Raw genomic sequence first — 22855 nt, 5'->3', positions numbered from 1 at the left:
AGTGCCTGGGGGACCCGGGCCAGGGCTGCCGCCTCACGAGTGCCCCGGCGGTTCGAGGGCCGGCCGCGCCGCCCCCGGCGGCCCGAGCCCTTCCCGCCTCGCGGCGGGGCGGGGCGGAGGGCGGTGAGGGCCGGCCCGGGCCGGGCCGGGGGCACCTCCCCGCGCTGCGGCCGCCAGTGAGCACAGCGGGGGCGGCCGGGCGGGGCGTTTAGGGCAGGTGGTGCCGGCGGGGAGCCGTGCCGTGCCGAGCCGTGCCGAGCCGTGCCGGGTGCGGCCCGCGGTGCCGGCATGGTGTTGCGGGAGCCCGCCGGGACTTCGAGTCTGTCGACTGCGGCGGGAGGGGTCGGTGATGCCGCCGCCGAGGTACGGCTGTCCCGGCTTCGCTGGGCTGTGCTGCTGCTCTTCAGCAGCTACTCCCTGTGCAACGCCTTCCAGTGGATCCAGTACGGCAGCATCAACAACGTCTTCGTGCACTTCTACGACGTGAGCGCCTTCGCCATCGACTGGCTTTCCATGAGCTACATGCTCATCTACATCCCCCTGCTCTTCCCTGTCGCCTGGCTGCTGGACAAGAGGGGCCTGCGCCTCATCGCCCTGGCTGGCTCGGCCCTTAATGCCGTGGGTGCTTGGGTGAAGCTGGGCAGCCTGAAGCCGCACCTCTTCCCCGTCACCGTCCTGGGACAGGTCATCTGCGGCCTGGCCCAGGTCTTCATCCTGGGCATGCCCTCGCGCATCGCGTCGGTCTGGTTTGGCTCCCGCGAGGTCTCCACCGCCTGCTCCATTGCGGTCTTTGGGAACCAGGTAATGGGCAGCTGCACCCCGGCTGGCCACGCACGTGGGGGCGGGCTGTCGCCTGCCTGGCCCGAGACTGGGAGTGCTAAGGGAGCAGACCAGGGAGGGATAGGAGATACACGTGGCTTGAAGGGCAGCCGCAGGGATAACACGAATTTACATGAAATTCCCTCTGGAAAAGGCAGCTGGTATCTGGAAGGATGCCGCTGGTGTTAGCCTGAGGGCTGATGGTGGTGGTAGAGGCACGTGGGACCTCCATCTACAGAGTTCAGGGCAGCATGGGGATTAGGTGTGATTGTGGCTTTGAGAGGTCTTTGGTTCAGGCTGTTGTCCAGTGCCTTCCATTTCCTATGTGTGTGAATCTCCAGTCCAGGGCTGTGATTCAGTAGAACTGTGAAAGGCCTCGGGGGGAGAGCACAGTGCTGAGAAACTGCTTCAGGCAGTGTCCTTCAAATCTTGTATCTGCAGTTGCCTCTGAACTTGACACTGCAATATCCTCTTCCTGCTCACAACTAGATGGGACAAAGGAGATTAGCTGTCCGCTGAAACATTGTCATTGGGCCCGGGAGGAAAAGGACTTTAGCACTTTCATACCTCTTAAAAGTAGATAGAGAGTTTCCCCAAGCAGCTGCTTTGAAAAGGAGAAAAGTTCTGTCAGGCCATTGTGAGGTCAGCTCCCCGAGGACTCTTGTATCAGTGCAGGTGCTGGAGGCCAGTGGCCCACACTTGCTCAAGCTGTGACTGTCTTTTCTCGTAGCCGGAGGAGATAAATTTCTATACAGCTTTGAAAGGATAAGGGAAATCGCTTCTTGACCCTTGCACCGGAACACCTGCTCATACCAACTGCATCAAGTGAATAAGCCAATACTGATGCAGTGTGGTGTAAGTGAGGGGAGCCCGGCTCTGCAGCTCTGACTCAAAGAAGAGGAAAGTGGAACCTGGCATTAGCTGCTAGGCTGGGCCTGTGCCCCTTGCTTTGAGATGCAGTGTGACTCAAGTCACATCATCTCCTATGACTTCGTGCTCCACCCTGGACCGTTCAGCCTGTGAGTGGCTGCCATTCTGAATTGAATGGTTTTCAGTTCAGGGAGATTTTAATGCAGGCTGCTTCTTCCTGTGTTTCTGTATTTATTTAGATACTGCTGGGGCAAAAAGAGGTGAATGCTTGGAGATGGTATTTGAGGAACAGTAGTTTGCTGAACGAGCACTAGGTATTGAGGAGACTGCTTCGCATCTTTTGGAAAGAGAAAACATCTTTCCTCGAGTGCGTCTCAGCTTTCCTTTTTGCTCTTATCATCCCTTCTGTGGGCTGGTTTTTATGATTTTAAATGCATCTTTAGAGTGTTAGGCATCTAACTTGGCGTGAGCAAATAAGTAACTGAGCATTTTGCTGTCATATTTCTTAAAAATTATTCAAGTGGAGTATGAGTATGCATTAGAAATCCAAACAATGAGGCTGTCAGCCTGTGCTGTTTGCCTGTGTGGAGTCATCATCATCCCAAAAAAGAGTGGCTTAGTGTGAAGGTTGCGAAAAGCAAACTTTGGCTACCCTTTTGGTGCTCCACACTGCTCTGGCGGTTGAACTGACATGACAATGAGATCTCAGTTCGGCACAGTCCTTGCTTTGTAAGCCCAGACTTTCCTTTTAGAGAATCGGGTTAAGTCAGAAATGGTAGTGACTAAAGACAGAGTATACTCCATAGGGAAGACCTATTCATTCCCATAGTCAAGCATAATCACAGTGAATGAAAACTAGCTATTTTGTTTACTGGTGAGGTTGGGCAGGGGAAAGAAATGGAGGCATACATTTTTCCTGACTGCAGTTAAAGGCTGTATTAGGGAGTGTTAGCTAAGGGTATAATACAGTGGTTTTGTAATTGCAGCATGGTAAATTATTCCCTATGCTCGTTTCTCTACAACTGTATGGTTTTCCTTGCCATGTCACTTAGTTTAATTATTATTATTATTGAATACCAAGCACTGTTGTCCCTCTCCATTATGAATTGCAAGCAACTGCATGAAGAAGCAGGGGAGTGTCACTGCTTCTTTATTTGCTATATCTGCCCTCTTTCTGCTCTTGATCCCTTGGCCCCAGGCTGCACTTCAGCAGCGCTGTGCTGAGAAAAACCCTGTCAGCTGGCTCATCTCAGTCTGCTGGGGCCGTGTTTGCTCAGGACACTGCCTCTGCTTGCTGACTGATGGTAACCTACAAGTTCAAAGTTAGCCCTGAAGAGTAAATCATTGAATCAATCAGACCGGGTATTAAATACCCTTTAAAAAAACCAAACAATCCCTAGTAGGGTATCAGAATCACCTCACTTGTTGCTGGCCATATGTTGGCTGTGGTATTTGAAATACAAAAACTTAGATTGAACACTCTTGAATCAGTGCTGGAGAGCTTCTAGAAGAGTGTGAACACCTGTGGATGTGATCACATTCTCGTGTTTACCCGCTGCTGGTTTTCATGGCATCTTACTTTTTCCATGTTTTAGCAGGAAGATGCATAGGTGTTTTTCTATTTTTTTCCTTGTCGTGGAAGTTCATGTGTGGGGAGGTATAGAATGAAGTTTGCATGTCAGATGCTTTGGCATTAATATATTAGTGTCAGTGAAATACTACTGGCTTCTCATTGCTTGAAAGGCTAGGAAAAATCTGTATGGGAACTCTTCCTCACGCTGAAGATCTGGGGTAAAGCAGAAATGTTATGGAGAGCTCACTAATGTTCTTCAGATGTATTTTAATGTTGGCAGGAATTTGTCTGACATGCCTATGAAATACAGCTGTCAGCAGTAGTGTGCCTGCTGCGTCAGCAGTGTTCCCTGTGGAGCACCTCGGTGCTGGATGTCTATGTGAAGCCGCACACACAAGGTGGATAGGAGAGCGTGGTGTGAGTAAGGCCATGCTGTGACCATTTTGTTGTATTGATTCATCAGCTGTGCCCTTGTTTGGGACTGTGCTTCAGACCTGACAGGCAGCAGCAAACAGGCTTCTAAACTTCTGTGCTGATGGCAGACTGTCCATCATTCTGTCTGGAGACAGGATTGCAGTGGGAAGAAACGCTCTCCTGAGATACTGGCATGTGCAGGGTGTTGCTTGCTGGAGCAGCAGGTCTTGTCCCTTCATTTAACACGCTTGCTCCTCTGTAATGTGGGGATGAGGAAGCACACGGTCCTTTGGTGTGACAGCACTAACATGGTGGTGAGGATGTTCAAGTAGTGAGTTAGGTTTTCATAGCGTTTTGAAATTAATAAGCTGGAGTCTGATGGCCAGGTACCAGCTCTCTCCTTCAGCTGCTGTGGTGCATGCTGAAGTGCTGTGCTTGGATTTTATACATATCTCACTCTTACTAGTTTATCTCCCTGTTGTCACTTGATGCGCAAGGGGCATGGGCAGTGTGCAGAGAGGAGTGTATAACTATGTTGCACACAAACAAAGAATGTTTGTGGGTTTGTCTTGCTTTGGCACCAGTATTGGTTTTTTTGTTGATTGAGAGAGACCTTGTTCTATTTTCTTGCTGTTTTGACAAAGAAACAAGCGACTCATCGGCTTGAGAGTAAGGATGCGGGCCTGTTAAATGATCTTTTTTGCAGTAGTTTTTTCTTTTTTTTTTTTTTTTTTTTAAGCAGGGCTTGTAAAAAAGTGATGTGATTTGGGAGGAAAGAAAACTTCAGCCTCATAGTAAGCTCTGCTTTAGGGGAAAAATCATGCAGAACCTTACTGATCTTAGGATCTGTCCCTGTTCTGATGTAGCTGCAATGTGATTTCAGAGATGATGTGGCTTCAGAGATTTAGGGCATCCATAACAGAAACAGCCTGAGGCAGAGGTTTTAAGTGGTATCTGCAGGCAGCTGGGAGTGGCAGTCTCAAAGTGATTAGATGATGGCTTTTGAAACGGACAAACCTGGTGATAAGGTGTGAATGAAATTCAGGGAAATGTTCTCTCTTTCACTCCTGGTGGGTCCTTTCCTCTGTTTTGAATTGGGGGAAAAAGTCTGCCTGGGGTAGTGGCTGAGGTGGGTTTTGACATGTAGTTGGACCTGCCACATCTGAAAAGCCATTGCTTTTGAGCTCGTAATCCTGCAGTGCTGTTTGTGCTGAGCATGTGCCATTGTTTGATGCCTCACTGATAACTGTTCTGTACTTTTTGCTCTTCAGGGAAGGCAGCATCTTAAAAGTCTAAGAAGCATTATGGAAATGTATCATGTCCCGTGGAATCCCTGTCTTCCAGTCTTTGAGCGGACTTCTAGACCTTCTTTGGCTGCTTTGTCTCTGCTAGGGGATTCCCATTCCTTCAAATGATTCCCTGTTAGAAATATGGACAGGTGGTGATCTGTCTCACAGCTCTCTAGCTTGGCACAGTATCTCTCAGAGTTTTAGCTGTCAGAACAGAGAAGATTTTAGTGGCAGTAGCTAATGGTTGACATAGTTGCTCATAGTGACAGTAGTTAATAGGTGACATTCTCCAGCCCTGTCTCCTTTCTCTCCGTGAAAAAAAAAAAGGGCAGGGTGGATCAGAGTGCTTGGATCTCAAGGAGTGCTATGTGGCCAGCTCTCCAAGATCCTGGATGTGGCTCAGTGTGGGAGGGTGTGCTGACCAAATAGCAATGTGGCTTTTGAAGGAATGCCTCCACATCTATAAATGGACATGAGAGCCTGAAATGAACTTTTTCTACCCATTTCATCTGATGCTCCCTTCCCAGACATACACTGAAGGCAGTTCCCCTTTCTGTCTCACAGAAGTTGGTTTTTGGGTTAAGTTCTGCCTTGGGAGTTTAAATAAATGTCTGCAGTGTTTCTGACTGGAGGGCCCACCCTACAGCAAGCACCCTCAGCACTTGCCCTGCAGCATGTCCAGGATTATCTGTATGAGGTGACTGGAGTAGGTCCTTGACCTAAGCGTATCCTCACTGAGTATTCTAGCAGCAGCTGAGGTAGCTGTCAGAGCCGAAACCCCACTGTTTTGTTGTCTCTCTTGTCTGCTGCTGTTGTTTTGCTGTGTTGCATTTCTTGCCCAGCAGGCTGGGGGAAGGTGCATCCAAGGCTGACAGGCCCCGAATGACTCTCACAGGGGAATAGTCTTCACTGTACAGCATTGCATCATATTAAGCATTATGAGATGATGCCACAGAAGCAGAAGTGTGCTGCAGAAGCGAGTTTGCCTTGTTTTCAGATGAGCTTTGGTTGTGCAAGTGCAGTTTGGAAAAAACAAAATGTCTCCCACATTAGTGGGAAAGTAAAATTGAGCATAAGCCCTGTCTTATCTCATCATTAGGCTCGATTACAATTTTTCCTTTCACAACTTGTGTACTTCTTTCTTTTTCTTGAAACACAGCAAGAAAGTTACGTAAACTGTGAAATATGCACACTGGCTTCCTGACTATCTGGATTTCAACAGGCTCTTCTAATTTTGCTGTCAGTGGTATGGAAGGAGCGTATTCTGGACACCAATTCATCCAAAAGTTTACTGTGTAGGAATTGGCAGCTTCTGCTTAAACAGCACCTCAGTTGGGCATTTTCAATTCTCCTGTAGTCTTTTATGTGGAAAGACTGGGAGCTTTGCTGATAGCAAAGTATTGGGAAGCCAGTGTGCAGTTGGGAGGCACAGGGTGTGAGAAGGGGGTAGCTGCCTGCTCTCTGCAGGTTGTGATATATGAATTACAGGGTCAGAAGGTTCAGCTGCTCTTGTGAAATGTCATGGTTACAGTTTGAGGGGTACCTGTAGTTAGAAAAGGAGGGAGGGCCTAGGACAGAGCTTTGATACTCAGACAAGAGTAGAAGAGGATGCTGTGTTGTCCAGAGCTCTGGAACAAACGCCTCCTCAAATGGGTGCATCCAGAGGGAATCAGGAGTGCATCCTCCTCACTCTCCAAAGTCTTGGCTTGGGAACTCGTTAAGACCATGTTGAAATCACAGCGCCTGAAAAGCCTGTTTTATTGTGTTTATCAAAACATAGATATTTTTGATTGCTACATTTTCTGTCCACTTGGCCAAACCAGCAAGCTGCAGGTCTCAGGGTTTCCTGGGACTCCTGCTTATGCTGAGCCTCCTAAAATTTAGCATCACTTTTCCCTTCTTCCATTCCTGATTTGAATATTTGGTAACAGACTATTTGGTATGTCTGTGTGCAAGTAGTGTAGATTTTCTGTTGACTTGTTCTTTTGAACTCCTAGATGAGTACCAGCTGGTCCTGATGCCTCATAGAAGAAATAAGTTTAAATAAATTGAGTAATATCTTCCACTCATAACACATCATGCCATGAATAATGAGCCAAGACCCCTTTCTCGAATATTCTCCTTCCAAACTGATCATATTTTGACCCTTCCGTCAGGTTTCCTGATTTTGTTGTGTTTGAAGAGCTTTGACTTAGTTTGTAAAGCTGTTCTGGTGCCTCTTTTGGCCTAATTATGGTTTGACTTTAGCTTGGTCCAGCTTGCTGTCATTTTTCTTTGCTTGAAGGAATAATGTCCAGTTTTAGATCTGGGTGGTTTATGTTCTTGTAGGTTTTTTTGTTTTGTTTGTTTGCTTGTTTTGGTTTTTTGTGTTTTTGTTTTTTATGTAATTGTGATTCCTTTATTCTAAAATATTTTGCTAATATTCTCTAGGTTTACACTGAGCCTCTGATTCAGTGTCTTTGCACAATCTTAATGCCACTTGCAAGCATTTAATTTCTTAGGCTTTTCTTCCTCATTTCCATTTAACACACTTCTTTCCTTTTAGGCAGCTTCCTCTTGTGAGTTATATATTGCTGTAGTGTTTTGGAGGGTGTTTCCTTTTTTCTGTCTCTGGTGCAAGGAAGCTGAATTTTAGTCCAGTGCAGAACCATTCTGTAATATTAATCATAGTCACACTGTGCTGTTTTGGGTTGAAATCACAAATTGTGCTGCCTCTTATAAGTTTCCCTCGGAAAAGGGTATTTATGGAATCCAAAAATGCAGTCTCTGCATCATGCCTGTCACGATGCTTATTTAGCTTGCAAGGGCATTGTCAAAATTTCTTACTGTTGTATATTTTTGCTTTTGCAGCATCTCTCTCTCTCTTTTTTAACATTTTAATTGACCTTCTGGATTTGGCGGTCCCCTCTGTCAACATTTTATACCTACTTATGGAATTTTACAGGGCTTCTGTGTTCCTGTTGCTGACTTGTAGTTTTCTCTGAGGTGGAGGTCCACTCCTGCACTCCTCCACTGATCATTCATTTACAATTTTTATGCTGATACACCACTGGTTATCTTCCTTCAGGAGACTCTTAAGAGCTAACCTTACACATGTCATTTTCAATTTCAGGACTTTGGGTACATTTTTACTATCTTCTTAGCTACTTTTGGTTTTGTTGCCTGTTCTTGTGCACACTTGAATATTGAATGTGATGTTGTTTTTGTGACTGGTCCTTGGCAAAATTCAGGTATGAAATACATTCCTTCTATCCTTTACTAGTCTCTAAAGAGTAAGTCGTCTGAACAGTGCACTCCGCTGTAGTTGTTGACTTTCCTGGCAGTGTGTTTAAAAATTACCCCAAAGCCTTTTTAAAATAAAGTGTCAGCAGCCTGATCTCCTGGAGAGATCCTCAGAGATCAGGACAGTGCTGGGTGTTTCGGGTGAGAGGATTCTGAGTGATGTACCAAATTTTGAGAACAAGCTTATCTATATAGGTATTGGAGACCTATCTGCCGGTATAAAGGCTGGAGGTGCAAATTAAATAAGAGGGTTCATTATGATTCTTTATGACTGGTAGTGTTTGTAAGGAGGGTAGCATGGACTTTTGCAGAACTAATCTTATTTTTACATTGCTTTATTTTCCCTGATGTGCGAGGTATGGTGAAGGGAGAAAAGTTATTTTTCCCTTTCTAAGGCATCTTTTAAATTTTCTGGTTAATTGGTTAGAGTGTTTCTGTGGACTGATGGTAATGTTCACACTGATCTGCTGAGAATCAGGCTAAAAATCTCCTTGTAATAGGTAAAGTATATGCAGTGTAATAGTCATCATATTGTTGAGAACTTGTCTTCTTTGCTAAAAATGGTATGAATAATCCAGGGTCTGTGAGTGTCGTTCAGGAAATCTTTAGTTTTAGTCGAGTCAAGGGGCCTCATCTTCACAGAATTATTAGCATGAGTTGCTCTGAAATATCAAATGTAGCTCCTATTGCTAAGATTTTTTTGTCCGTTCTGCTACCTCGTTCTTATCAAAAGGTATAATGAACTCCTAATGGATAAAAGTTACTTCCTTTTGGGGGAGAAGAGAAAGGACAAAACATCCATTTATGGTTTGGAAAGTTGTTCAGGAAAATTCTTTTGAAAAGGCAATAAGTAGTTCAAGAAAGCTGTGTAAGTCTGTGACCCATTGGGTAAGTGATGACTGTAGGACCTCTCAGTAAAAGATTACTAAACAATTTGTAACACAGACTCTCAATACCTTCTCTGCTAGGTATATCAGATAGATCCTTTTTCAGGGAGGAGCAGCTGGAGGGAGACTGGAAAAGATTGAATCTCAGCTGTGGTCCTGGAGAAACTTATATCAGAGGTCAGAATAAAGTGTGGATCTCTCATCTCCTGTTGTTTTGCTGCTGTTCAGCAGCTCATGTGGCTAGCATGTGATTGCAGAGAGAAGGAAGCCAAGAAGTACCTAGCACAGGAATCCAGCTTAGTTCTTCCAATAATGAAACAGTGGTAAGACAAAGAATCAGTTTCCAGTCAAGTGTTTGTAAACCTTACTTGGGAAAGGGTGGAGGGCACATGGAAGACTTGATATATGAGACTCAGTAGGACTCTTCCCTCAAATGGAAAGGAGCAATGTTGAGAGTGTCTTCCTCAAAGGTTAAATCTTTAGAAATGCTCTGGAGATAGGAGTGAAGCCCAGGCTGGCTGTGTCCTGGGCTGACCAGGCACATCAGAGGCACAGGCCTGCACTTGGCCGCAAGAAGAGCAAAATAAATGTACTGGAGGGACAAGCAGGCTTCTGCCCTCTGTCAGCGGTCTCTGCGAGCTTCTGTGTTTGACACCATTACCTTTTCTGTGCAGCTGTGGGTTTGTGTAGGGAAGGAGAGGCATGCAATTTGATGGAGATTAGAGCTTGAAGCCTCTAAACCGTGATAGTTTTGCTCCCTGTAGTCAGTGGGCAGTGCAGAGGAGGAGAGCCAGCCTGACTCGCTGTGCTGAGAGGCTGGGCATAGGCCATATCTGAACAAAACTGCGCTCTGGCAAGTTTAGTCCCGTGTCAGAGTCTCTCTGTGCCATGTGGATGTTAGGAAGGTTTATCCTCCCTAATGGTTTTTAAAGTTTTCTCCTAAACTCTTTCAGTCCTTGACTTGCTATCTGGGATGGCACAGCTTGGGTTTGTCTTCAGTCTATTCTTATATTCTTATTCTTGACAGTGCCTTGAACTGGTGGGGCACATCTGTGATCTCTTGGTGGCCCTTCTCACTAGCTCCCTGCAGTGTCTGAGCACCAAGAATGAATTTAGTGTAAATATCTGTTTCTGATCCTGACCCAGAATATTCCTGGTCCCAGTGGAGGGCACTGTTTGACACAGGAGAAATTTGGCCTGGCATAGTTGAAAGTCACTAGTTTGTAAGCTAAATAGGGTGCCTGAGGGTAGCAGATAGGTCTGTTTGAATCCTAAGCATTCTTACTGTCTCAAAAATACACTAGCTGGAAGGAGGAGTAGGGATTTTGTGGAGAGTTTTCGGGGGCTGGAAGGCACAAGCTGATTTTTAGCTTAACTACCAAATATGGCAATATATGAAATATAGTTGTTCTGAGATCTTTGTCTTGGCCAGTAAGTCGGTCTTCCAGAATGAGTCTATCAGCATCTCAGAAACATGGAGGCATGTCAGAAAAAGCATGACATGAGCAAGAGAAGGCATGCAGAAAGCACAAGGAGGTTTTGCTAGAAGACAGCCCGGGAAAGTTACCCAAGCTCGCGCCTGGGTTACAGGGCGCTTAGGTCATCTGCTCTGTGCTGACATGCTTCCATGAGGTTTATGGGCTGCACAGAACTTGTCTTCCTTAGTCCTTGCTTTCTGTATAGTTCAGAGCAGTTTATCCAGGGACAGTTGCCAACCTCCATTACTAAAACAACCTCAACATCTAGCAAATGTGCTGTCAACACTTCCTTTGCTTTCAGCCTTGATGCTCTTCTAGGTGTTCTCCTGGTGGTCATGGGGTGAGCCTTGTCTTGGGAGGCTGCTCATTTGAAACTGTATCAAAGTTGGCTGAGCCAGATTAATATCTCAATTATGTGAGTGGTCAGGTGCCTCGGCCCTTGAATTCATGTGGTTGGAAAATAAATTGGTTCAACTCATTAACCCAGCAAATATTGGTTGGTTTTGATGGTCTTGTTTTCTGCCATTTTTAATGAGCATAATTGAATTACCAGGTGATTGGGCCAGCTCTAGAGAAGGGGCAAGGTGAGGAATGGGATGTGTGTGTGAACAGGAACATATAATTGTGGGGGAGGTAAGGGCAGGCCAGACCTCCACTTTGATGGAGCCAGATATTCACTCTGCTCAATTCTGTTGTAAAACCTTGCCTTGAATATCCTGACAGTTGTAAATGCAATGGGGAGACCTCTCTTATGGCCTAATTGCAATGGGTATCTGACTTTTATATCTTAATTTTTAGGCGGTGAAGATTTTCATCTTGGTTGCAAAACTGGATTAGGCTCAGTTGAGCCTGTACTGAGCTGTAGGGTAGTGGCACTGTTGTGGTTTCATGCCATGCCTCTGTTTATCCCCTCTCTCTCCTCAGCTTGGCATTGCTGCAGGCTTTCTGGTCCCTCCAGTTCTGATCCCTAATGTGGAGGATGTGGAGAAGCTGGCCTACCACATCAGCATCATGTTCTTCATGACTGCAGGTGTGGCATCAGCCCTGTTCATCCTGGTCATCATAGGTAAGGAGGTGGGACCGTGAACATGGAGCCAGATGGGACTGAGATCAGCCGATGTGTGACGGGGGCCTGTGTGCCAGGAAGTGGGCTGGGTGGGCCATCTGGGGATGTGTCGGACCATGCACCTGACAGGGTCATGCAATACTATATCTTGCTGCTTCAAACCCTTGATGAACAGCACATGTAGAAGGGAGGTTGTCAGCAAGCCTGCCAAATTGTTAGTTTTGTCCATTGCCTGCATAATAAATTCCAGGCATGAGTAAGTCCTTTAAAAACCAAAAGATATCTTTTGCAGGCTTCAGTCATCTTCCCTGCAAACAGGGTGCTGGGCCTTGGGTTACATCTGGGACCTGACTACACTTTAAGCGTAGAAAGAGGCAGATTATATGGCATCACATGAACAAGCTGTTCCCAGTTATGAGTGGAGAGAATAAAGCATGGAGGACAGTAGCAGGACACAAGAGGTGAAATTCCCCCTCTTAACACATGGAGTCGAAGCCAGATCTTTAGTATGAAAGATTGGCATGCTCACTGGCAAGCTGAGTTTGGTTGCTGAATACTATGCAATTTATTTGATAGGTTCCTTTTACCAGTTTATTCATGTTGCTGGTGGCTGAGTCAGATGTAGCCTTCAAATAATGTGGGGCATGGAATAGACAAGGTACAAAAATGCCTGTCTAGCACCTGGCACAGCAGTATTGCCTGTGACTGGGATTTCTGGATGCTACTTTAATGCTAGTAAGGGGCAGCAGATGGCTTGGCCTGAAATAAAACCTGGCAAAGGTTATTGTTCCCTGGGCACTAGCCACTGCAGAGCACTAGGCCACCTTTGTCAACTGACGTGTCTAGTTCCACTTCCATTTGTAAATCCACATAACACTTTTGCACCTTGCTGGTCATCCTTCTAGAGACAAAAGCATTAATAATCCTGAGAACTCTTTCGGTGCTGCTGGACACTGCCTACACAAAAAACTAATTGAAGGCAAGTTGTTTCCTTGGGAAGGTGGCAGGAGTTACTGTTGGAAGACAGCTGTTCTTTCCTGTTCCTGGATAAGCGCGTGCATGGAGATCAAAGCTTAAGGAAGATGGTGTGTTTTATACACTTAGTTCTACCAGCTCCTCTGCTGTCCCTCAAATGGCCCAGTGTGTGCTCAGGCCCCTCAACTGCACCATTACAAACAGATGTACTTTGTGTCTGGTTTCAGTCTTCAAGGAGAAGCCCCCGAACCCTCCAAGCCGAGCTCAGGCTTCGATCCAGTCAAGACCGACTGCAGAGTATTCCTACGTGCAATCAATCCTCCGTCTGCTCCGCAATGCTAACTTTTTGCTGCTTATGGTCACTTATGGTAAGGTCTGGCCTTTTTTCTTATGCAGTTATCGTGGCTTCTCCCTCCCTCTCTGTGCTCTGCTGGGGCAGTAACTGGCTTGAGTTATTTTAGGGGAACATAAAGATAGCCCCCCCTGTGCTGCTACAGACCAGGAATCTTTATAGCTCAGTTCTCTTCAGCAGTTGTTACCAGCAAATGCAGCGGGGAAGAACGAGAGGAAGGCAAACACAGAGAGGATGATATGCCCCTACAACTGTTCTCCCAGTCTTTGACTGTTTGCTTTTCAGGGGATTTCCTAATCTGTTCTTTTTTTCCAGTAATTTAGTTAATTGCATCACGATCTAAGTGCTTACATAAGAAATACATAGAAGTGTCTGAGTGCAAGTCGCAGAACTGAGTGAAAGTCATTTCCGAAGGCAAGGATATGAATGACTGCCAAGCATCTCTGTAGAGGTCAGGTGGAGTATGCAGATGTCAGACTTTGAAGCAGACTTTGTCAGCTTCCTAGGCAGTCCCTGTGAAGCAATTGGAAAGAAGAGCTAGAGAACATCTTATGCCATCTGTCCTTGCATGCTGAATTTGCTGCTTCCTTCTCATCAGCAGTCTTGGTCTGTTTGTTTGAGGGCAGTGTGATGTGTTGAATATATTCCCTGATGCTGAATTGGCATATGGAAAAGTGTTTTTCTTACTAGCAGAAAGGCCATTGTGGTCTGTGCCTGGCTGCATAATAGGGTATATGTAATCAGCTAGTCTGTGGGTAGTTTTGTCCTCACTCTTCCTTACCAGCTTGATATGGAAACTTCTCAGGGGGACAGTTAAAATACTGCTGAAAGTTCTGCATGTTCTGCCAGCAATTGTATCTGAAAGACCTTGTGGATGAGTAGGCAGGTTGGCGAGAGTTAGATGGTGGCCTTGTACTTGCCGAGGGTGCTAATGGTCTTTGGAGTTGTTGAAGTCTTTGCTCCCTTCCTTCTCAGTGCAGCAGACTTCTAGAAATGCCACTCTCAGATTGCTCTTAAACTCTCCTGGTTTGCATTGCAGCTGCTGGGTTTGATTTTTTTTTTTCCCCCCCCCCCATAATACATAATGCCCTCTCAGAAACTGAAGACAGAAAAACCTGTCAGGCAGACTGTATCTAAAGTTGGATTGTATCATCTGCTCAGTTCACACTTACCCTTCAGGAAAAAGAAAGGGGAAAGCATTTGCTCTTATAGGCATAAGCAAGTCTTAGAGGAGGACTCTCAGTACAAAGAGCATGTTTAGAATCTGACCCTCCTGGGATAATTCTTTTCTGGCAGTCACAAACAGTGTGGAAAATCCGTTCAGTGGCTCATAATTCGTTTTCTCTTGCTACTGGTCTGTGCATTTATTCTGTTCCTCTCATGCCAGTTTCCAGCTTGACTTGAGGAGTGACTGTTACTCAGAGGGAACTATGCTGTGAAACTTTTTTTTTTTTTTTTAAGCGTGTCTGGGTTTAAAATGGTGACAGTTTCTCCTACTCAAGTCAAAAGTTACGTTGGCCAGGATTTAAGACATCTGCAGCCACATGAGTGCAACTGAGTCATTCTGCCTACCTAACACAAAGATATCCACAGCCTGTTTGTTAGCTTTTGTGTTATCATAGCATGTGTCAGGGGAGAGAGGGGCAAAGCTGCTGCTTGTTCATCTCTCATGGCTGTAGAAAGAATGAGGATCCTTCTGCAATGCCAGGTCAGAACAGGTCTGCAGACCTCTAAGGTCTTGGTATTACCAGCAGGCAATGATTCCTTTCTTGTGGCAAGATTTGCAGTGCTGGAAACAGTGGTGTCACTGCTGCTTTGTTAGTGCTAGTGAGCTGTTTTTCAGGAGAGCCCTCAGAGAACCATTTCCCCAAGGCTGCTGACATTGCTTCTATAAAACTGAGGCATAACATGGAATGGACATTAAGGAATTCCAAGTCTATGGGGTTGGGCTTTGCACTGGAGAACACATTGCTAGTGGGAGGCAATAGGCAGGAATAGAGTGGGAAATTCTGGGAAAGGCTGGTAGAATGGGTGTCATGAGACAGTCTTAAAGAATCAGCATTTGGAATGGTGATGGGGCAGCGAGGAGGAGGCAGGGTAGTGAGAACTGTGTAAGGATTACAAGGGTGAGCAAGAGAGAGACCAAGAGTCTGACAGGTAGGTAATAGGCTGCCTACCTGTGGGAGACCTGGGTTCTAGTCTGAGACTTTGTAAGGGCTCCTTCTGGAGCTGTAGGCAATAAACTTCCCCATCCTGGCCTCTCTAAAATAGAGGAGACACTGAGGTATCAAAAACGTTATTCTACCTTACAAACCATAGTAACTAGCTAAAGAATCAGGTAGTGCTGGACCTTCCGATGTCCTGCTCCCAGCTACTAGTTCTGGTTTCCCTCATCTGGGTGGGCAAATGGCCATTTTCCCATTGGAAACAACCATTAACTGTTCTATGGATGTTCAAACAGCTGTAATTCTCAGAGAAGCTTCACTGAGCAACTGTGACATATGAAGTGCCCACAGCTTTTCTCAACCCTCACATATGCAAATTTGACACATTGTCTTGATTCTTAGAATGTTTCGCCTGTCTCTGGTGCCAAGTGTTGCTGCCAGCTCTTACTTTCTGTCCAGCTTGGGAGCAGGGGCCCTTTTCTGTCTTGGAAAACGCATGGATCACAGAGCTGCTTTAATGCTGGTTTACTGACAGCATTAGGTACCGAAGCAGCATCTGACTGTCTTCACAACGCTGCTGTCCTCTTGGCTGGATGAGAAATAGAGGTACACAAATTAGTGGTTAATGTTTATACCCAGCTTTGAAGTGAAGAAGCAGAAGGACTGTGCTGATCTGCCATACTCCCCGTGTCCTTGCGCTGCTTCTGGTGTCACCTAGTGAGTGGGGTGCTCCACAAGTGGAGACAGGATGAAGCCGATTTAGGGTGTGTCAGCTGTTTTCCCATAGCCAAGTGTTGCAAAGAGACAGCTTTCGAGGCTGGAGGGCGCCTCCTTGCTGTGAGATCTGCAGTTATTCTCCCCCATCCTTGGCTGCTGGCCCTGCTGGAGTTTCCAGCCTTCCTGATTAAGTCTTGGTAAGGATTAGGCAGATTCTCCTGCCTAACAGGCATGTCACTCAACTTACCAGCCTCTCCTTTAACCTTCTGACACATGATTTTGAACTGGGAAGCCGTGTCACAAGCAATATTTGGGATCACGTGCATCTTCATCTGTTGTCTGTGCCATACAACTGCAGAGTGAACTTTGCTTAATCATAGAATGGTTTGGGCTAGAAGGGCTCTTAAAGATCATCTAGTTCTAACCTCTGTGCCATGTACAGGGACACTTCCCCCTAGACCTGGTCACTCAGAGCCCAGCCCAGCCTGGCCTTAAGCACTTTCATCTACACCTTTGGGTAACCCGTTCCAGTGCCTCAGCACCCTCACTGTAAACTGTAATGTTGTCAGACATGGTGTGTGAAGGAAGTGCGATGCACCCTCCAGCAGCCAATCTTGTGGCCCCTCGTAGTGCTGGGTATTGCAACAGGTATCCAGTGCTCAGTGGAAGACTGGGCTAGGTGCAGGATTGCTGAGTACTTAAGGGGAGCTAGGGAATTTCAGGGTTAGGAGAGTTCAGGGCTTTATTCCCTCTGTTAAAGCTCTGCCTGCTAGACTGCACTTCTGTATCCTGTGTTGTTAGTTTCTGCTTTTAGCTGAGGCTTAGAGAGGAAAAGTAGGAAGGGGGAACTTGACATGTATTTTGTCAGGATGTCAGGCATCTGTGCCTGAAAATCTGTTTTTAAACCCATGGCTCCTTTTGGAGCACATAGATGTGTGAGCTGCAGTGGTGAAATCTGTCCCTTTCCCTCCACCCATCAGAATCACTGAAGCCTTGAAGAGAAACCAACTGCAAATGTAAATGACTTTCTGAGAAGAAAGTTATGCTGACTGTTACAGACCTCATCCACCTGGGGAAGGTTTCTCAGTATCACCCAAGGTGAGAGTGTAGCCGTTGCAACACTGCTGGTCTAGTGCACATGTGCACGTTCTTGCCTGCTGAACAAAGCTGTTGGGTTTTCTGCCCTTTTGAGAAGGCATTTAACCAACAAGAAATGCATGTGAGATGGAGCAGTGTCTGAATAGGGCCTGACCAGTATCTGCCCAAAAGTTTCATTCTCGCCTTGGGTGATACTGAGAAACCTTCACCAGGTGGTTGATCCTTGTAACAGTTAATGTAAGTTCTCTTTCAGAAATACAATTACTCTCACGTTTTGGTGGTGTGGTTGTTTTTTTTTTTTTTTTTTTTTTTTTGTGTGTGTGTGTGTGTTGGGGGGTGTTTTTTGGTTGTTTTTGGTTGTGTTTTTTTTGTTTGTTTGTTTGTTTTTGTGGTTTTTTTTGTTTGTTTTGTTTTGTGTTGTTGTTGTTGTTGTTGTTTGTTGTTTTTTTCCGGGCCTAGTGATATCCTTTAAAATGCAAGACTTTTCCCATGCAGACAGACACCCCAGGTGCCCAAAGGTAGTGCTGTATGAGCTTCACCAATCAGCTCTGCTCCTACTTGTCTCCTGGCATTTCTTGGCTTGGAGAGAATGTTGTTTACTGGCTGTCAGCAGGGAGAATGCTGACAGGCTCTTCTCTGGGAGGAAAACACATAGGTCAATGACACTTGTTAATTGAATCTCAGGTCCTTGTTCAAGGTGTGATGCTGAGGCAGATGCTTTTCTAGTATTCTGACTTGGCTGGGGGCAAAGGAGAAAACTGCAGTGCTAAAGATGGATCTGGCTGTGAGAGAGGGTTGAGACTCTGTGAAGGAGTTGCAAGACCTTTCAGTACCAGAAATGTGCACAGCCCTTCCTCTAGCTGCTTAGGTAAGAACCATCCTGAAAGTGCAGGGTTCTTCCTCCTGCATGCTGAGGCCTGCATGTTGGTTTGCATTTCTTTCAGTAACCTGTGTCTAGCTAGTCTGGCTCACTCTCCTGAGACTCTGCAGCCTTGTTCTGGACTTATGGTCCCAAAGATTTCTCTCTCTGCATTTCCACCCTTTCACAACCCAGCAGGAGAGTAGCAGGCTCTGAATGTGCTGCATTTTTATCCCCTTCTCAGGTCTGAATGTAGGTTGTTTCTACGCCTTGTCCACTCTGCTGAACCGCATGGTGATCCTTCACTACCCAGTAAGTGCATCCAACCCTCATGGCCCTCTCTGATGCTTGCTGCTGGCTGCCAAAGGAGACTCTGTGAGAAAGGCAGCGTCACAGCAATCCTGGCTGGCTCTAGCACAGGTTGGCTATTCCTTTTTTCCTTTACACCCCCCCATGCAAAAGCTGGCGAGCTCTAGAAAAGACAGCTCCTTTGCACCTTAAATGAAAACATTTTCCTTCTTAGAAAATCTTCCAGCAATTTCCTCTCCTTGTTTCAGACAGTGATTTCTACTGGGACATCTGTCCCAGTAGGCTGCCCATGCTCATGCTCTGGTGGCAGAAGGGTGGGGTGCCCTCAGTACCTGAGCTATTGTACACCTTACTGCTAGTGCTGCATGCCACAGAGCTCCTTTCTGTGCTGCCCTGTAGTGAGTCCCAATATTTCCTAGTCAGTCTGGTCCAAATCCTGATTATGAGTGAGCTTCAGAGAGTTTATGCTAACTCCTCTGAGAGTATCTGCTCACACTGGCCAGTGCACACCTTTTTCTCAGGGCTGGCTCAGACACAATTGCCAGACCACTTTTTTTTCATGGACCAGAAAGTGGGCCTAAAAATGTTACTACAAAGGCTAATTCTGGTTAGCGTGTTACCAGCAGAAAACATGTATGAAGACTTACTTTGGTGTCTCTTCCTCTCTGGGTTTTCTGCACTTTGCTTTTTATTGGATATGGGTTAGCTCCTGCATTTGTGTGAGTGTGTATGTGTCTCACCACAGGGGGAGGAGGTGAATGCTGGCAGGATTGGACTCACCATTGTACTGTCGGGGATGGCTGGGGCTCTGATCTCCGGCATCTGGTTGGACAAAACCAAAACCTACAAGTAAGTCCCTTGTTTGCCTCTGTGCCCTCGTGACTGTGCTCGTCCTCCATACTGTGCAAGGAGCAACCCTGTGCAGTTTCAAGTTGGCAGTCCAGAGACTGAATTCATTGGGAGGATTTGGAGGGAAAAAATAGGGTTCTTCAAAACCCAGTTAGTCTAAAGTGAAGTTTAGAGCTGTGCATTAGCCAGTAACTGGGCCCATACAAGATCTGGTGTTAGTGGTCTCTAGGGAGGCTTACAGAGAAGATGAGATGGCCCAGTAACTGCTTCGTCAGGGATGAGAGAGTTCTTGGCACAAGCAGAATCAAGACTGTACCAGACCATTTCTCAGCCCTTACAAACCAGCCTCTGTGAATTTTTGTCCAGCTTAATGAAAGGCACATTGAATCCAGTGCCCAGAGGCATTGTGTTGATGGCGTGTTGCTGTATTTAGGGCAGGAATAAGGGTTATTGGGGTTACGGCTAGATGATTTCTGTGTTTGTTGCCCAGGGAGTTGGGAAGGCAGATCTGGCCAGCATAACTTGCCAGCTGCAAAGGGACAGTTAAGAGTCTTTGCTTGTCCTACAGTTCCCGGTCCTCAGGAATTTGTGTCTCACTGAAACTATATCTGTAGGATATCCCAGGGGATACAGAGACTCTTGTGTCTTATACTGGGCTCCAACCACCTTTTTGGTTTCTCTGCTGGCTTTGAGAACTGTGCTATAACCTGTTGGCTGAGCAGGTTGGGTGAGAGGGAGATTTACTGGTAATGTGCTAGTGATGACTTGAAAGCAATTTCAGAGTTTTATTCCTTGCAGCAGTTTTTCATCTGGGAGAGTCCTACTGCCATTATCCTACCTCATATCTTGGGCCAGAAATGCACATTCTCATTGTAGACAGCTTAGACTAATCTGGCTAGCTGTGAGCTTACAACTTTTGAAGTGGCCTCTGGCCTTAGCTCCCTGTAAAGTACAAGGATCAGAAATAGAAAATTTGCTTTTCTAATAAGAAAGAACAGTAGGCAAGGAGTCCTGGGACTGGCAGGTTGTTGCTGTGTCTAGGTAGTTGTGTAGCACTGAGTAGTTCTCATATGGGAGTCCTGGGAAATAGAAATACAACTGTTGGAACTGCACTGCTAACTATGCAATATGACTTGTCTCCTTCCAGCCCAGGGCTAGTGGTAAGGTAACCTCAGCTGGCACTGCTGGACTGGATGATCTTCCTGGTTCTCCATAAGTGAGGTTAGGTTGCAGCATGAAGCTTTGAAGAGCTTTGTGACTCACTGTGCACAGCTGCAGCTTGAAATTCAGTAGAATGGGAGAGAGAGAAAAAGCACAAATCCTGTATTTGTATCCTCCTTCCTTGGAGGGATCACATAGGTAGGCAGAGCTGGCTAACAGTGCAGAAAAATACGACTGTGTTATCCATGGAGCTTATCCCACAGACCCCAGGGACTATTGGGAGATAGTTTCAGCCTTAGGTGAGGAGAAACCCTGCTAAGAATTTGTTCTTCATTACAGCCTACAAAATGGATTTCTGTGAAACTAGCACTTTTTTTTTTTCTGAGTGCTACATAGTCTTTATTTAGCCCCATTTAAAAGTCTATTTAAAAAAGCTGTCAAGATGCCAGATGTTCTAGGTGGGTACCCTCCCCCTTCCCTCTGTTGCTGAGATAGTATCAAGAATAAAATGGTAAGCACATGAAAATCAGGAAGGAAAGATATCAAGTCTTTTTTTTAGTCAGCTTGGAGAGAGAGGGAAGCAAATGAATGGGATCCAGCTGTGATTGAGGAGAGCAGGGGAAGGTTAATAACAGAAGGAATTGCAGAGCTCTACATGCATGTTTGATTTTTACTGTACCATCAGCAGTTCCTTGAAAGGGTGAGGCTGTGCTAAGTCAGGCTTTCCCTATCTGTCATGCTTGGGCACCAAATGGCCTTGCACTCTTGCTTTTATTTGGCAGGCAAGTCCCTGCAGCAGCCCCTGCACTGTTTTTGTTTTTGGAATAGCAGGTGCAGTTTTGGTCCATTCAAATAAATACATGAGTTATGTAGTGACAAGAGAGCAGTGCAAGAACTGGGGTTGTCTTTGGTGGTATGGCTTGTTGTGAACAGCCCATCTCTTTGAATCATAGACTCAGAAGACCCTTAAAGTTTTGACATCGAGTTCCTGGCTCGGAGGACGGATGAGGTTGTGACACCTGGAGACTGCTGGGTGTATTAGTATTTGTAGGGTAGTCTGGCTCAGAAGGAGGTGTTTGGGGACTGAATGAGTAATTTTTCTTTGTCTGTGCTTTTCTTTTAAGTGCAGTGTTTGCATGGCCTCAGGTCAAGCTGGTCGCAGCCAGCACTCTCCGGTTCCATCACTGTATCTTTATAAGGCAAGATGTCAGAAATATCCATCTCTCTCTCCATTGACTAGGCAGAGGACCCCAAGTGCTGTTTTAGGTCTGTACAGATGCAAAGTACAAAAATTTGGGGGAAGGAGAAAAGATAGTGGAGGATGGGGCACTTGGGCCTCTTCCACTGAAAGGTGAGTGCACTCTCAGCCTAGTCTGACCTGCAATTTGGGCCTTCCTATTGTAGCCCTTTTTACACAACGTTAGTCCTTGTGTACTGGACGTGTCTTCACCCTGTCCTGCCATTTGTCTTATATAAATAATTTACCAAGACTGTCCTTTCTTCTGACCTTCATACAGGAAGAAAGTGGCGTAAAACTGAATGCCAAAAGATAAGGGCACGGTGAAAACCAAAGCAGTCTCCTCCAATTCATCCCTTTCTCCAGCATCTGACACCTCCGTGTCTTCAGCTATGAGATCTTCTGGGAGCATAGGAACAAGGCCTTTGTTCAGACTTTTGTGCAGCCTGGAATGTGCTGTCCTCATGGCAAAGGCTGTGGAGGCCATCTGTCATCCTCATCCGTACAGCAGAGCATGCTGGAGCTGCACACAACATCCCTGTGAGCAGCTAAAACTGTTGTATGTGGCTGTGCCCCTCATTTCACCTCCTGCTCTCAGCTTGATCATTTGTTGCCTCAGATGTTGCTCAACTCCAGTGTTTTTGCAGCTGCAATCCCCTCTGAGTCTTGTCCTGTCACTTTTGCTTTCCTCATCCAAGTGACCTTGTGAGACAAAGCTGGGCTGGGCCATACCCATTCCTTACTCTGAGGCTTCTTCTGGAGCTGACTGAACAGCAGGTGTGTTCTTCATTTCAGCCCTGCTCTCTGCTGGTGCTGGCCCTGTCTGGCTTTTTTCCTCAAGGTCTCTCTTTTCTCACAGTCCCTTGTGTGAGCTCTCTTCAGAGGGCTTGGGAATGTGACTGGGAGGGCAGATGAATGTCAGGGCTTGTTAGGTTCATCTGAGTGACAAGCACGCCATGTCCTTCACAGATCTCCCTCTGGCTCTGCCACAGTGACTTGGCAATGGTGCCTTTGTAGCAATGCTTCCACATGGCTGCAGCGGGCTTCCTTTCGACACCCCAGAGCACAGGGTTGCGTTAACCTCAGTTTTTCTAAGGTAATGTGGCAGGATGTCTAACTTCCAGCCTGCATGCTCTGCACTAATCAGCCTGTTAAGCAGACAGTCCCTGTTCCACACAATGAAAATTGTCAGTCCCTGTAGAGCCGTCATGGGAGTAGGTTGCTAAAAACACCAGAATGCAGTGCTGATGTGCTCTGTGAATCTGCATCTCCTCCTTCGTGCTTTTCTCACTCCCATGAGATTTATGGCTATGATAAGAGGTTTATTAAGCTAAAACTGGGCATTTTTCCATGCCCCGGTGCCCCTAGGGCCACAGAGCATTCGTGTCCTCTGCTGAACAGGGTGTCAAAGGCCACTTCCTGGGAACACTCTGTCTCTGTGTCTTTCCCCAGGGT

General features: G+C 46.2%; 1 protein-coding gene across 4 annotated transcripts in view; it reads left to right on the top strand.

Annotated features, from left to right (window-relative positions):
* Nucleotides 1–264: 264 nt before the first annotated feature.
* Nucleotides 265–22855, top strand: part of FLVCR2 (FLVCR choline and putative heme transporter 2) — a 34850-nt gene continuing 12259 nt past the window's right edge. For all 4 annotated transcript variants that reach the window (XR_005701364.2, XR_005701365.2, XM_040067645.2 and 1 more), the window contains exons 1-5: nt 265–801; nt 11537–11678; nt 12881–13021; nt 18089–18156; nt 18899–19002. Coding sequence is in view for 2 of the 4 variants with exons in the window: in XM_040067645.2 (XP_039923579.1) it covers nt 289–801; nt 11537–11678; nt 12881–13021; nt 18089–18156; nt 18899–19002 (968 nt within the window). In the remaining 2 variants the exon portion in view is untranslated. The remainder of the gene's footprint in view (nt 802–11536; nt 11679–12880; nt 13022–18088; nt 18157–18898; nt 19003–22855) is intronic.

Source organism: Hirundo rustica, chromosome 6 (genome assembly GCF_015227805.2).
Source record: "Hirundo rustica isolate bHirRus1 chromosome 6, bHirRus1.pri.v3, whole genome shotgun sequence".
In the NCBI taxonomy this organism is placed as follows: domain Eukaryota; kingdom Metazoa; phylum Chordata; class Aves; order Passeriformes; family Hirundinidae; genus Hirundo; species Hirundo rustica.
Note: the sequence above shows the minus strand (reverse complement) of the source record. Positions and strands in the feature narration are given on the sequence as shown.